The sequence below is a fragment of the Oncorhynchus mykiss genome, chromosome 21, assembly GCF_013265735.2.
Source record: "Oncorhynchus mykiss isolate Arlee chromosome 21, USDA_OmykA_1.1, whole genome shotgun sequence".
Taxonomy (NCBI): Eukaryota; Metazoa; Chordata; class Actinopteri; order Salmoniformes; family Salmonidae; genus Oncorhynchus; species Oncorhynchus mykiss.
The window spans coordinates 11,586,100-11,599,803 of record NC_048585.1 but is presented as its reverse complement, the minus strand read 5'-3'; the positions used below and the strand labels follow the sequence as shown (position 1 = coordinate 11,599,803).

The window sequence follows — 13,704 nt, the reverse complement described above, 5'->3', positions numbered from 1 at the left end:
AACAGAGAGGTGTTAACAGAGAGTTGTTAACAGAGAGGTGTTAACAGAGTGGTGTTAACAGAGTGGAGTTAACAGAGAGGTGTTAACAGAGAGGTGTTAACAGAGAGGTGTTAACAGTGTGGTGTTAACAGAATGATTTTAATAACAGAGTGGAGTTAACAGAGGTGTTAATAACAGAGTGGTGTTAACAGAGAGGTGTTAACAGAGAGGTGTTAACAGAGTGGTGTTAACAGAGTGGTGTTAACAGAGTGGAGTTAACAGAGAGGTGTTAACAGAATGATTTTAATAACAGAGTGGTGTTAACAGAGAGGTGTTAATAACAGAGTGGTGTTAACAGAATGATGTTAATAACAGAGTGGTGTTAACAGAGAGGTGTTAACAGAGTGCACTTTATAACATACCTAAGGGGTGTCTCTTGTGAGAAAAGTTTTTGAGATTGTGGAAAAGTTACTGGGCAACCACTAGAGATAGATCGGGAGATAGAGATAGATCTTTATAAACAAGATGGGAGACTGACTGACTGGCTTGTGAGACTAGAGTCTGGCTGGCTGGCTTGTGAGACTAGAGTCTGGCTGACTGGCTTGTGAGACTAGAGTCTGGCTGACTGGCTTGTGAGACTAGAGTCTGGCTGGCTGGCTTGTGAGACTAGAGTCTGGCTGGCTGGCTTGTGAGTCTAGAGTCTGGCTGGCTGGCTTGTGAGACTAGACTCTGGCTGGCTGGCTTGTGAGACTAGAGTCTGGCTGGCTGGCTTGTGAGACTAGAGTCTGGCTGGCTGGCTTGTGAGACTAGACTCTGGCTGGCTGGCTTGTGAGACTAGAGTCTGGCTGGCTGGCTTGTGAAACTTAAAGTCTGGCTGACTAGCTTGTGAGAGTCTGGCTGACTGGCTTGCAAGACTTAGAGCCAGATGGACTAACCATGTGATGGTTGGTATGGGCGAGCCGAACGAGGCACAGTCCAGGAAGGCAGGATTGTTGGTGATGACCTGGTACACATTGTTGGGGGGAGTCAGCACCCTTGGTGCTTCGGCTGAAAACAGAAACAAATCGTATTGATAATGATTCCTATACCATAACGTGACATGAGAATGATGCAGAGAACACAAAATTATGTCATTGGCTACAACAATGTTCAAGAGTTTAGAGTTTTTATTTGTTTATTGACTCAATATTCTGATTCTAAAAGGCAGATTCAATGTGTTTCCAGAGACTCACCAAGCACATTGACAAAAGCATTAGCCAGCAGGTAGCCAAACTCATTGGAGGCGTTGCACTGGTAGACAGCGCTGGAGCCGGTCTGGACGTCGCTCAGAATCACTGTGTCGTCCTCCACCTTCCGACTCGTGTCCTTTGGAGAGTCTATCAAGGGGATCACAGGCTAGATATACAGTATGTCACACATTCAATCCTCCGCTCACTCTTCCTCCTGCACATCTGGATGTTCATAGTTGAGGGGTAACATCGTGTAGATGTGTGCTCTGCCCACATAGGGGATGAATCCTAATTTGATTGGATACTCTACTTGCGCGCAGCACCACATTTTGTGCAAATCCCTCACTGACATCAATGAATGATTTCTGCAATAGTATATGAGCTCTGCTGCTGTTCTACCTACGTAAGTGAAACACACTGACTATAAATCTCTCTGGATAAGAGCGTTTGCTAAATGACCATTGACCATCGTTCCATTGAGCCTCCGTCTGGGGTGGAAGTGGACTAGACTCACCTTCGATGGGGACTCCGTTGACGGACCAGGCGATTTGGGGCTTGGGGTCTCCACTTACTCTGCAGGTGAGGATGCCCGTCTCCTTCGGGGCCAGGATCAGGTTCCTGGGGGCACTGATCCAGAACGGAGCCGCTGGGGGGGAAGGGGGGGGGGGGGGGGGGGGGGGTGAGAGTCAGAGAAAGAGAGAGAGAGGGACAGACCTATAGAATACCCCTTTTAAAATCCACAACACTGTAAAGGTACTAGGAGTGTTAGGAACATTTCTCCACATATTCCATCTAGTCCCAACTCTTCTTTGTGTCACAGACCTTTGACGTTGACTTTGATGGTGTGATGGGCGGAGCCTAGGCTGTTCTTGGCCGTGCAGCGGTAGTCCCCGGCGTCCGCCTCCATCACATCTGCGATCTTCAACGTCTTCTGGAAGTTGTGGAAGGACATCCGGCTGCTAGGAAGATCGCCACTCTCCTTATACCAGGACACCTCCGGAGTCGGACTAGCAAAAACAACAACAACTAAATAAATGACTTACCAATATCTGTGTATTGTCCTCTCCCAAAAAGAACAGACAGACAGCTAGTTAAATGTTGTCTAGGTAACCAGCTTGATTTTGCAATAGAAGACATGATGTTGTCTTGACAAGGCAACAAAGTAGTATTGCTGAATGTCACATACAAAGATTAAACAAACCAACCTGCCCTTGTGCAAAAACAGAAGTAAAAACCTTGTTCATGCTGTGTTGTTCATGCAGTGTTGTTCATGCAGTGTTGTTCATGCAGTGTTGTTCATGCAGCGTTGTTCATGCAGTGTTGTTCATGCAGTATTGTTCATGCAGTGTTGTTCATGCTGTGTTGTTCATGCTGCGTTGTTCATGCAGCGTTGTTCATGCAGTGTTGTTCATGCAGCGTTGTTCATGCAGCGTTGTTCATGCAGTGTTGTTCATGCAGTGTTGTTAATGCAGTGTTGTTCATGCAGTATTGTTCATGCAGTGTTGTTCATGCAGTGTTGTTCATGCAGCGTTGTTCATGCAGCGTTGTTCATGCAGTGTTGTTCATGCAGCGTTGTTCATGCAGTGTTGTTAATGCAGTGTTGTTCATGCAGCGTTGTTCATGCAGTGTTGTTCATGCAGTGTTGTTCATGCAGTGTTGTTCATGCTGTGTTGTTCATGCAGTGTTGTTCATGCAGCGTTGTTCATGCAGTGTTGTTCATGCAGTGTTGTTCATGCTGTGTTGTTCATGCTGTGTTGTTCATGCAGTGTTGTTAATGCAGTGTTGTTCATGCAGCGTTGTTCATGCAGTGTTGTTCATGCAGTGTTGTTCATGCAGTGTTGTTCATGCAGTGTTGTTCATGCAGCGTTGTTCATGCAGTGTTGTGGGCGTACTTACAGTCCTTCAGCGATACACTCTAGCTCCAGAACCCCTCCCCTCAGGGCCATCTGGGTGCTGCTCCGCCCCAGAGGAGCCATGAAGCTGGGTCGCCGCTCCCCCGATGGACTGTCTGGAGAACAGGACAGGAAACACAATCATCTCAGCACCAGAACCACACGTTCCTATACCCTGTTCACACTACTGAGCCAAGCCGAGCTGAGACAAGCCGAGCTGAGACAAGCCGAGCTGAGCCAAGTTAAATAGTACTTCTCTGACCTGGGTGGTGGGTAAATATAGCTGCTGGATTGTGGAAAGGGTATAACTGTCTGTAGCTAGCTGTGACCATTCAGTTCGTAGAGCCAGTAGTCCAGCACCAGCGGCATATAGACTATTATAGGATAGTAGTAATATCCCGTGCTGTTATGGACTGTGGTTGTGGATATATAATGAGTTAACTGTAGCCACGCAGGCCCTACGTTGGCCCTTTCACAGGCTGCTTCCCAAATGGCTCCCTTTTCCCCATAGTGCACTATATAGGGCCACTGGTCTGAAGTAGACACACAACACCTGGAGAGACAGGCTGTCCAGTCGTCAATCTGTTGCCATGACAACCAAGGGATCTAGGATTTCTCCCTTAGTATCCTTCCTCGATATAATCATTTGACAGATTTTAGGCATAAGCTACCTACGACTGCTATGATTCTGACATGTTTAGCCCTAAGCAAGCCCTTACTGAAAGGTCTTGGAAAATCTCTTGTGGGTACATTTACACTGAGACTAGATTGAGTGAGTAGAGCTGGGGGGAAGGTGTTGTATACAACACATTGACGTGAACCGCTGATTGGATGGACAGAACACAGATTGTGTTTAATGATCTTTCCATGCGTGCCTTTTTCAGGGTCAGAGACTTACATTAAAAGAACATGGAAAGATCTAGATGAGAGAGAGAGAAAATACTGTATACGTCTCATGCAAGAGTTTCATCATACTAGTTCTGTATGCTGTGTGCTTCACTTTGGATTTCATCATCTAACTATTGGGTGATGTGTTGATTTTAAACTAGGAGGAGGATCCTTTTTACTATGAATAATGCTAAACTAATGGGAAGCTAATGGTTAATGTTAGTAGATGAATGCCCATTGGTTAACATTAGTAGATGAATGCCCATTGGTTAACATTAGTAGATGAATTCCCATTGGTTAACATTAGTAGATGAATGCCCATCCAAATTAAGGAACATTCATTTCAGTAAAGAAAATGGATTTGATTGGTTTCTTTTTCTTGATGGGTTTCCTACAAATGAATTCACCTTTTAGGCATTTGGTTTTCTAAGTAAGAAGGTAAGCTAAGTTAACACAGTACAGGGTAAAGGGGGAGGATTTAGTTATGGAATGTAATTAACGTTGTTTGATGTTATTTTGTTATATTACGCTATCAATGTGAATTTAGTCACACAGGATGAGGTTGGGAGTAGATGATCAGGTCAGGTATAGTCCAGGTAGGTTATACTACAGGTGTTGGAGTCAGGTGGGTCAGGTATAGTCCAGGTAGGTTATTCTACAGGTGTTGGAGTCAGGTGGGTCAGGTATATTTCAGGTAGGTTATACTACAGGTGTTGGAGTCAGGTGGGTCAGGTATATTCCAGGTAGGTTATACTACAGGTGTTGGAGTCAGGTGGGTCAGGTATATTCCAGGTAGGTTATTCTACAGGTGTTGGAGTCAGGTGGGTCAGGTATATTCCAGGTAGATTATACTACAGGTGTTGGAGTCAGGTGGGTCAGGTATATTCCAGGTAGGTTATACTACAGGTGTTGGAGTCAGGTGGGTCAGGTATAGTCCAGGTAGATTATACTACAGGTGTTGGAGTCAGGTGGGTCAGGTATATTCCAGGTAGGTTATACTACAGGTGTTGGAGTCAGGTGGGTCAGGTATATTCCAGGTAGGTTATACTACAGGTGTTGGAGTCAGGTGGGTCAGGTATATTCCAGGTAGGTTATTCTACAGGTGTTGGAGTCAGGTGGGTCAGGTATATTCCAGGTAGATTATACTACAGGTGTTGGAGTCAGGTGGGTCAGGTATATTCCAGGTAGGTTATACTACAGGTGTTGGAGTCAGGTGGGTCAGGTATAGTCCAGGTTGGTTAGAATTAAAGGAGGAGTTGGGATGGGGCTGGGTTCACTTTGGGATAAAGGGGTAAACCAGCACTCACCAACAAATAAATTGTTCGTATAATTGTACAAAGCTGCCACAGTTTCATTGATTGCATCCACTGTAAAAATCAATCAGAACATCATGAGCATGCAGTGCTACGTAGACATCTACAGGGAACAACCAGGGGGAGATTGTTAGAGTTTCTACATAGACATCTACAGGGAACAACCAGGGGGAGATTCAGTTAGAGGAAGGGATGTCATCAAACAAACATCAACAAACAAATATCATCAAACAAATATCAACAAACAAATATCATCAAACAAATATCAACAAACAAATATCAACAAACAAATATCAACAAACAAATATCAACAAACAAATATCAACAAACAAATATCAACAAACAAATATCATCAAACAAATATCAACAAACAAATATCATCAAACAAATATCAACAAACAAATATCAACAAACAAATATCAACAAACAAATATCAACAAACAAATATCAACAAACAAATATCATCAAACAAATATCAACAAACAAATATCAACAAACAAATATCATCAAACAAATATCAACAAACAAATATCAACAAACAACAACAACATGAAAGGACAGTTCAAAAGGACAGTTCATTAGAATGATGAGTATTACAAAATATAAAATTATCACTATACTAAAATATTGCATAACAAGGCAATGTGAAGATGCACAGAAACATGAAAACATACAATGACAAAATGTCACGGTGTCCACTAACACTCAGATAGGACCAGACAACCCAGGGAAGGAGGACCCAGGGACAGTCCAAGGCTCCCTTCTCCTTGGCCCTAACCCTTATTTGCAGATCTGAAGGGTATCAATATGTATAAGCAGTGTAGAGGTGGAGCTTCTACCTTACAGATCAGTAAACATCTCAGGTGTAGGAACCCACTGGGACTGGTTAAAAGCCTCTGTGCTGAGTGGGATGGACACTCAGGTGTAGGAACCCACTGGGACTGGTTAAAAGCCTCTGTGCTGAGTGGGATGGACACTCAGGTGTAGGAACCCACTGGGACTGGTTAAAAGCCTCTGTGCTGAGTGGGATGGACACTCAGGTGTAGGAACCCACTGGGACTGGTTAAAAGCCTCTGTGCTGAGTGGAATGGACACCCAGGTGTAGGAACCCACTGGGACTGGTTAAAAGCCTCTGTGCTGAGTGGGATGGACACTCAGGTGTAGGAACCCACTGGGACTGGTTAAAAGCCTCTGTGCTGAGTGGGATGGACACTCAGGTGTAGGAACCCACTGGGACTGGTTAAAAGCCTCTGTGCTGAGTGGGATGGACACTCAGGTGTAGGAACCCACTGGGACTGGTTAAAAGCCTCTGTGCTGAGTGGAATGGACACTCAGGTGTAGGAACCCACTGGGACTGGTTAAAAGCCTCTGTGCTGAGTGGGATGGACACTCAGGTGTAGGAACCCACTGGGACTGGTTAAAAGCCTCTGTGCTGAGTGGGATGGACACTCAGGTGTAGGAACCCACTGGGACTGGTTAAAAGCCTCTGTGCTGAGTGGGATGGACACTCAGGTGTAGGAACCCACTGGGACTGGTTAAAAGCCTCTGTGCTGAGTGGGATGGACACTCAGGTGTAGGAACCCACTGGGACTGGTTAAAAGCCTCTGTGCTGAGTGGAATGGACACTCAGGTGTAGGAACCCACTGGGACTGGTTAAAAGCCTCTGTGCTGAGTGGAATGGACACTCAGGTGTAGGAACCCACTGGGACTGGTTAAAAGCCTCTGTGCTGAGTGGGATGGACACTCAGGTGTAGGATCCCACTGGGACAGGTTAAAAGCCTCTGTGCTGAGTGGGATGGACACTCAGGTGTAGGAACCCACTGGGACTGGTTAAAAGCCTCTGTGCTGAGTGGAATGGACACTCAGGTGTAGGAACCCACTGGGACTGGTTAAAAGCCTCTGTGCTGAGTGGGATGGACACTCAGGTGTAGGAACCCACTGGGACTGGTTAAAAGCCTCTGTGCTGAGTGGGATGGACACTCAGGTGTAGGAACCCACTGGGACTGGTTAAAAGCCTCTGTGCTGAGTGGGATGGACACTCAGGTGTAGGAACCCACTGGGACTGGTTAAAAGCCTCTGTGCTGAGTGGGATGGACACTCAGGTGTAGGAACCCACTGGGACTGGTTAAAAGCCTCTGTGCTGAGTGGAATGGACACTCAGGTGTAGGAACCCACTGGGACTGGTTAAAAGCCTCTGTGCTGAGTGGGATGGACACTCAGGTGTAGGAACCCACTGGGACTGGTTAAAAGCCTCTGTGCTGAGTGGGATGGACACTCAGGTGTAGGAACCCACTGGGACTGGTTAAAAGCCTCTGTGCTGAGTGGGATGGACACTCAGGTGTAGGAACCCACTGGGACTGGTTAAAAGCCTCTGTGCTGAGTGGGATAGACACTCAGGTGTAGGAACCCACTGGGACTGGTTAAAAGCCTCTGTGCTGAGTGGGATAGACACTCAGGTGTAGGAACCCACTGGGACTGGTTAAAAGCCTCTGTGCTGAGTGGAATGGACACTCAGGTGTAGGAACCCACTGGGACTGGTTAAAAGCCTCTGTGCTGAGTGGGATGGACACTCAGGTGTAGGAACCCACTGGGACTGGTTAAAAGCCTCTGTGCTGAGTGGGATGGACACTCAGGTGTAGGAACCCACTGGGACTGGTTAAAAGCCTCTGTGCTGAGTGGGATGGACACTCAGGTGTAGGAACCCACTGGGACTGGTTAAAAGCCTCTGTGCTGAGTGGAATGGACACTCAGGTGTAGGAACCCACTGGGACTGGTTAAAAGCCTCTGTGCTGAGTGGAATGGACACTTACTGTCCAGGACTTTGACAGTGATGGGTTGTTTCTGCTGGATGGTCTGTGTGTGAGGGAAGCGGGCGTAACAGATGTAGTCGTTCCTGGTGTCGTCCAATAGGACGTTAGAGAAGTACAGGTCTCCGTTTAACGCCTGGGACACACGCGTGTTCTGAGGCAGGCGCTGGAAGTCTGCGAGGGAGGGGGGAAGGAGAGGAAGAGGAAGAGGAGAGATGATGTATCACATAAAATATGTTACACATCAAATCAATTTTTATTTGTCACAAACACATGGTTAGCAGATGTTAATGCGAGCGTAGAGAAATGCTTGTGCTTCTAGTTCCGACAATGCAGTAATAACCAACGAGTAATCTAACCTAACAATTCCAAAACTAGTCTTATACACACAAGTGTAAAGGGATAAAGAATAAGTACATAAAGATATATGAATGAGTGATGGTACAGAACGGCATAGGCAAGATGCAGTAGATGGTATAGAGTATAGTATATACATATGAGATGAGTAATGTAGGGTATGTAAACATAAAAGTGGCATTGTTTAAAGTGGCTAGTGATACATGTATTACATAAAGTTGGCAAGATGCAGTAGATGGTATAGAGTACAGTATATACATATGAGATGAGTAATGTAGGGTATGTAAACATTGTTTAAAGGGGCTAGTGATACATTTTTACATGTATGGCAGCAGCCACTCAATGTTAGTGGTGGCTGTTTAACAGTCTGATGGCCTTGAGATAGAAGCTGTTTTTCAGTCTCTCGGTCCCTGCTTTGATGCACCTGTACTGACCTCGCCTTCTGGATGATAGCGGGGTGAACAGGCAGTGGCTGTATACAATTACACTAAATATGTATGCTTACTGACAACCAAAAACAGCCCCTATATAATCTCAGAACACAGTCCGGCAATATGACTTCTAGAATTGGACTTTACAGCGTACTGTCTGGATGTAAACCAACACACAATGTGTAGAAATGTATGAAACCCCTTGAAGACTTACTGTTGTCCATCCAGAAGATGATGGGAGGGGGCAGGCCTGCAGGCGGTCGACACTGCAGCACCAGAGACACTCCCACCTGTACCATGATTGCCTCTTTCCTCTCCTTCGACCACAAGGGGGACCCTGTGTCACATAAACAGACATCATACAGGCAGCAGTGAGGTAGGGGCCCTGTATAAAATGTACAACAGGGGAAATTGGAGATAGGGGCCCTGTGAAAATGTTCAACAGGGAGGTAGGGGCCCTGTTTAAAATGTACAACAGGGAGGGAGGGGCCCTGTTTAAAATGTACAACAGGGAGGGAGGGGCCCTGTTTAAAATGTACAACAGGGAGGGAGGGGCCCTGTTTAAAGTGTTCAACAGGGAGGGAGGGGCCCTGGTTAAAATGTTCAACAGGGAGGGAGGGGCCCTGTTTAAAATGTTCAACAGGGAGGGAGGGGCCCTGGTTAAAATGTTCAACAGGGAGGGAGGGGCCCTGTTTAAAGTGTTCAACAGGGAGGGAGGGGCCCTGTTTAAAGTGTTCAACAGGGAGGGAGGGGCCCTGTTTAAAGTGTTCAACAGGGAGGGAGGGGCCCTGGTTAAAATGTTCAACAGGGAGGGAGGGGCCCTGTTTAAAATGTTCAACAGGGAGGGAGGGGCCCTGGTTAAAATGTTCAACAGGGAGGGAGGGGCCCTGGTTAAAATGTTCAACAGGGAGGGAGGGGCCCTGTGTAAAATGTTCAACAGGGAGGGAGGGGCCCTGTGTAAAATGTTCAACAGGGAGGGAGGGGCCCTGTTTAAAATGTTCAACAGGGAGGGAGGGTCCCTGTTTAAAATGTTCAACAGGGAGGGAGGGGCCCTGTTTAAAATGTTCAACAGGGAGGGAGGGGCCCTGTGTAAAATGTTCAACAGGGAGGGAGGGGCCCTGTTTAAAATGTACAACAGGGAGGGAGGGGCCCTGTTTAAAATGTTCAACAGGGAGGGAGGGTCCCTGTTTAAAATGTTCAACAGGGAGTTATGTCTTTAAAATATCAGAATGCTTAACTCTAATCTGCAAAGACATTGAAAAGATCTGCTGATTATAATACTTGTTCAATACAGATTCATCATCCCTTCAGGGAGAGTTTACAAAGTGGGTAGGTTTGTTATGGCTGGAATCCCAGGGTAAAAGAGTTGTACTAAGGTTGGCTAAGGTTAATAACAGTTTCAGTGTAAAGACAGGCTCAGGGTAAAGACAGGCTCAGGGTAAAGACAGTCTCAGTAACAGTTGGAAATAACGGTTCTTACTCGACTGTCTGATGAAGATGTTGTTGGAAACAGCGGTCCCATGCTCATTGCGTGCGGTACACTGGTAGATCCCCTCGTAGGCCTCAGCCTTCTCCCCACTGATGTCTATGACCAGCGTCCCTGAGCTCGGCTTCATCAACACCTTAGAGTCCTTCTCCACGTCAAAATGTGTCCCATTCCGTGTCCAGGAAAAGCTGGATAAAACATACAGGGTTAAAGTAGAGTAGAGTAGAGTACAGTACAGCACAGTACAGTACAGTACAGTACAGTACATAATTGACACTTCATGGAATAGGGCTGAATAATGATGACAAGTCGTTGGGATTCATGTGACTAATTTAGAAACCTCCTCTTGAGGGTCAGTACTGTAGGTGGTGTATCTAATGGTTTAGAAACCTCCTCTTGAGGGTCAGTACTGTAGGTGGTGTATCTAATGGTTTAGAAACCTCCTCTTGAGAGTCAGTACTGTAGGTGGTGTATCTAACGGTTTAGAAACCTCCTCTTGAGAGTCAGTACTGTAGGTGGTGTATCTAATGGTTTAGAAACCTCCTCTTGAGAGTCAGTACTGTAGGTGGTGTATCTAACAGTTTAGAAACCTCCTCTTGAGAGTCAGTACTGTAGGTGGTGTATCTAACGGTTTAGAAACCTCCTCTTGAGGGTCAGTACTGTAGGTGGTGTATCTAACGGTTTAGAAACCTCCTCTTGAGAGTCAGTACTGTAGGTGGTGTATCTAATGGTTTAGAAACCTCCTCTTGAGAGTCAGTACTGTAGGTGGTGTATCTAACGGTTTAGAAACCTCCTCTTGAGAGTCAGTACTGTAGGTGGTGTATCTAATGGTTTAGAAACCTCCTCTTGAGAGTCAGTACTGTAGGTGGTGTATCTAATGGTTTAGACACCTCCTCTTGAGAGTCAGTACTGTAGGTGGTGTATCTAATGGTTTAGAAACCTCCTCTTGAGAGTCAGTACTGTAGGTGGTGTATCTAACGGTTTAGAAACCTCCTCTTGAGAGTCAGTACTGTAGGTGGTGTATCTAACGGTTTAGAAACCTCCTCTTGAGAGTCAGTACTGTAGGTGGTGTATCTAATGGTTTAGAAACCTCCTCTTGAGAGTCAGTACTGTAGGTGGTGTATCTAATGGTTGAGAAACCTCCTCTTGAGGGTCAGTACTGTAGGTGGTGTATCTAATGGTTTAGAAACCTCCTCTTGAGAGTCAGTACTGTAGGTGGTGTATCTAATGGTTGAGAAACCTCCTCTTGAGAGTCAGTACTGTAGGTGGTGTATCTAACGGTTTAGAAACCTCCTCTTGAGGGTCAGTACTGTAGGTGGTATATCTAACGGTTTAGAAACCTCCTCTTGAGGGTCAGTACTGTAGGTGGTGTATCTAACGGTTTAGAAACCTCCTCTTGAGAGTCAGTACTGTAGGTGGTGTATCTAATGGTTTAGAAACCTCCTCTTGAGGGTCAGTACTGTAGGTGGTGTATCTAATGGTTTAGACACCTCCTCTTGAGAGTCAGTACTGTAGGTGGTGTATCTAACGGTTTAGAAACCTCCTCTTGAGGGTCAGTACTGTAGGTGGTGTATCTAATGGTTTAGACACCTCCTCTTGAGAGTCAGTACTGTAGGTGGTGTATCTAATGGTTGAGAAACCTCCTCTTGAGAGTCAGTACTGTAGGTGGTGTATCTAACGGTTTAGAAACCTCCTCTTGAGAGTCAGTACTGTAGGTGGTGTATCTAATGGTTGAGAAACCTCCTCTTGAGAGTCAGTACTGTAGGTGGTGTATCTAATGGTTTAGACACCTCCTCTTGAGAGTCAGTACTGTAGGTGGTGTATCTAACGGTTTAGAAACCTCCTCTTGAGGGTCAGTACTGTAGGTGGTGTATCTAATGGTTTAGACACCTCCTCTTGAGAGTCAGTACTGTAGGTGGTGTATCTAATGGTTTAGAAACCTCCTCTTGAGAGTCAGTACTGTAGGTGGTGTATCTAATGGTTTAGAAACCTCCTCTTGAGAGTCAGTACTGTAGGTGGTGTATCTAACGGTTTAGAAACCTCCTCTTGAGGGTCAGTACTGTAGGTGGTGTATCTAACGGTTTAGAAACCTCCTCTTGAGAGTCAGTACTGTAGGTGGTGTATCTAACGGTTTAGAAACCTCCTCTTGAGAGTCAGTACTGTAGGTGGTGTATCTAATGGTTTAGAAACCTCCTCTTGAGAGTCAGTACTGTAGGTGGTGTATCTAATGGTTAAGAAACCTCCTCTTGAGGGTCAGTGCTGTAGGTGGTGTATCTAATGGTTAAGAAACCTCCTCTTGAGAGTCAGTACTGTAGGTGGTGTATCTAACGGTTTAGAAACCTCCTCTTGAGGGTCAGTACTGTAGGTGGTGTATCTAACGGTTTAGAAACCTCCTCTTGAGAGTCAGTACTGTAGGTGGTGTATCTAACGGTTTAGAAACCTCCTCTTGAGAGTCAGTACTGTAGGTGGTGTATCTAATGGTTTAGAAACCTCCTCTTGAGAGTCAGTACTGTAGGTGGTGTATCTAATGGTTTAGAAACCTCCTCTTGAGGGTCAGTACTGTAGGTGGTGTATCTAATGGTTTAGAAACCTCCTCTTGAGGGTCAGTACTGTAGGTGGTGTATCTAATGGTTTAGAAACCTCCTCTTGAGGGTCAGTGCTGTAGGTGGTGTATCTAACGGTTTAGAAACCTCCTCTTGAGAGTCAGTACTGTAGGTGGTGTATCTAACGGTTTAGAAACCTCCTCTTGACAGTCAGTACTGTAGGTGGTGTATCTAACGGTTTAGAAACCTCCTCTTGAGAGTCAGTACTGTAGGTGGTGTATCTGTAACCTTAAAGGGTTCTTCAAAGGGTTCTCCTATGGGAACAGCCAAATAACCCTTTTTGATTCAAGATACCACCTTCTTTTTCTAAGAGTGTAGAGACTCTCAAGAGGGAGTTTCTACTTCAATGTAGGCAGTTGGGTGCAGTCAGGTGTTTCAGTCAAATGTCACTAAAGCGACGGACAGTGGGTCTCTATGGTAATGGTCTCCATGGGGATTTATTCACACAGCATTCCACTCACCTGGGATGCGGCTTCCCTTTGGCCTCACAGTAGATGAGGATGTTCTCCCGAGGGTCGATGATGAAATCCTTAGGGGACTGGTGGGTTATAGTGGGAGGCTGTGGTACTGGAGGAGAGGGGTAAGAGGGGTGTTAAACAGTGGCAAATCTACACACACTTTGCTCCATAATGTGCACACACACACCCAGTGAGAGAGAGACACACACACCAAGTGAGAGAGAGACACACACACACAGTGAGAAAGAGACACAAACACTC

At 45.8% G+C, this 13,704-nt stretch overlaps 1 protein-coding gene across 18 annotated transcripts in view; it reads right to left on the bottom strand.

The window, feature by feature from the left end:
- Nucleotides 1–13,704, bottom strand: part of nrcama (neuronal cell adhesion molecule a) — a 144,432-nt gene that overhangs the window by 24,408 nt on the left and 106,320 nt on the right. For 16 of the 18 annotated variants that reach the window (XM_036956881.1, XM_036956884.1, XM_036956883.1 and 13 more), the window contains 10 exons: nt 13,447–13,552; nt 10,377–10,570; nt 9,111–9,233; nt 8,112–8,282; nt 5,296–5,355; nt 3,105–3,216; nt 2,031–2,215; nt 1,723–1,854; nt 1,212–1,355; nt 915–1,026 (listed from right to left, as the gene is read on the bottom strand). In XM_036956881.1, coding sequence (XP_036812776.1) covers nt 915–1,026; nt 1,212–1,355; nt 1,723–1,854; nt 2,031–2,215; nt 3,105–3,216; nt 5,296–5,355; nt 8,112–8,282; nt 9,111–9,233; nt 10,377–10,570; nt 13,447–13,552 — 1,339 coding nt within the window. The remainder of the gene's footprint in view (nt 1–914; nt 1,027–1,211; nt 1,356–1,722; nt 1,855–2,030; nt 2,216–3,104; nt 3,217–5,295; nt 5,356–8,111; nt 8,283–9,110; nt 9,234–10,376; nt 10,571–13,446; nt 13,553–13,704) is intronic. The other 2 variants (XM_036956890.1, XM_036956885.1) reach the window with 1 other exon arrangement.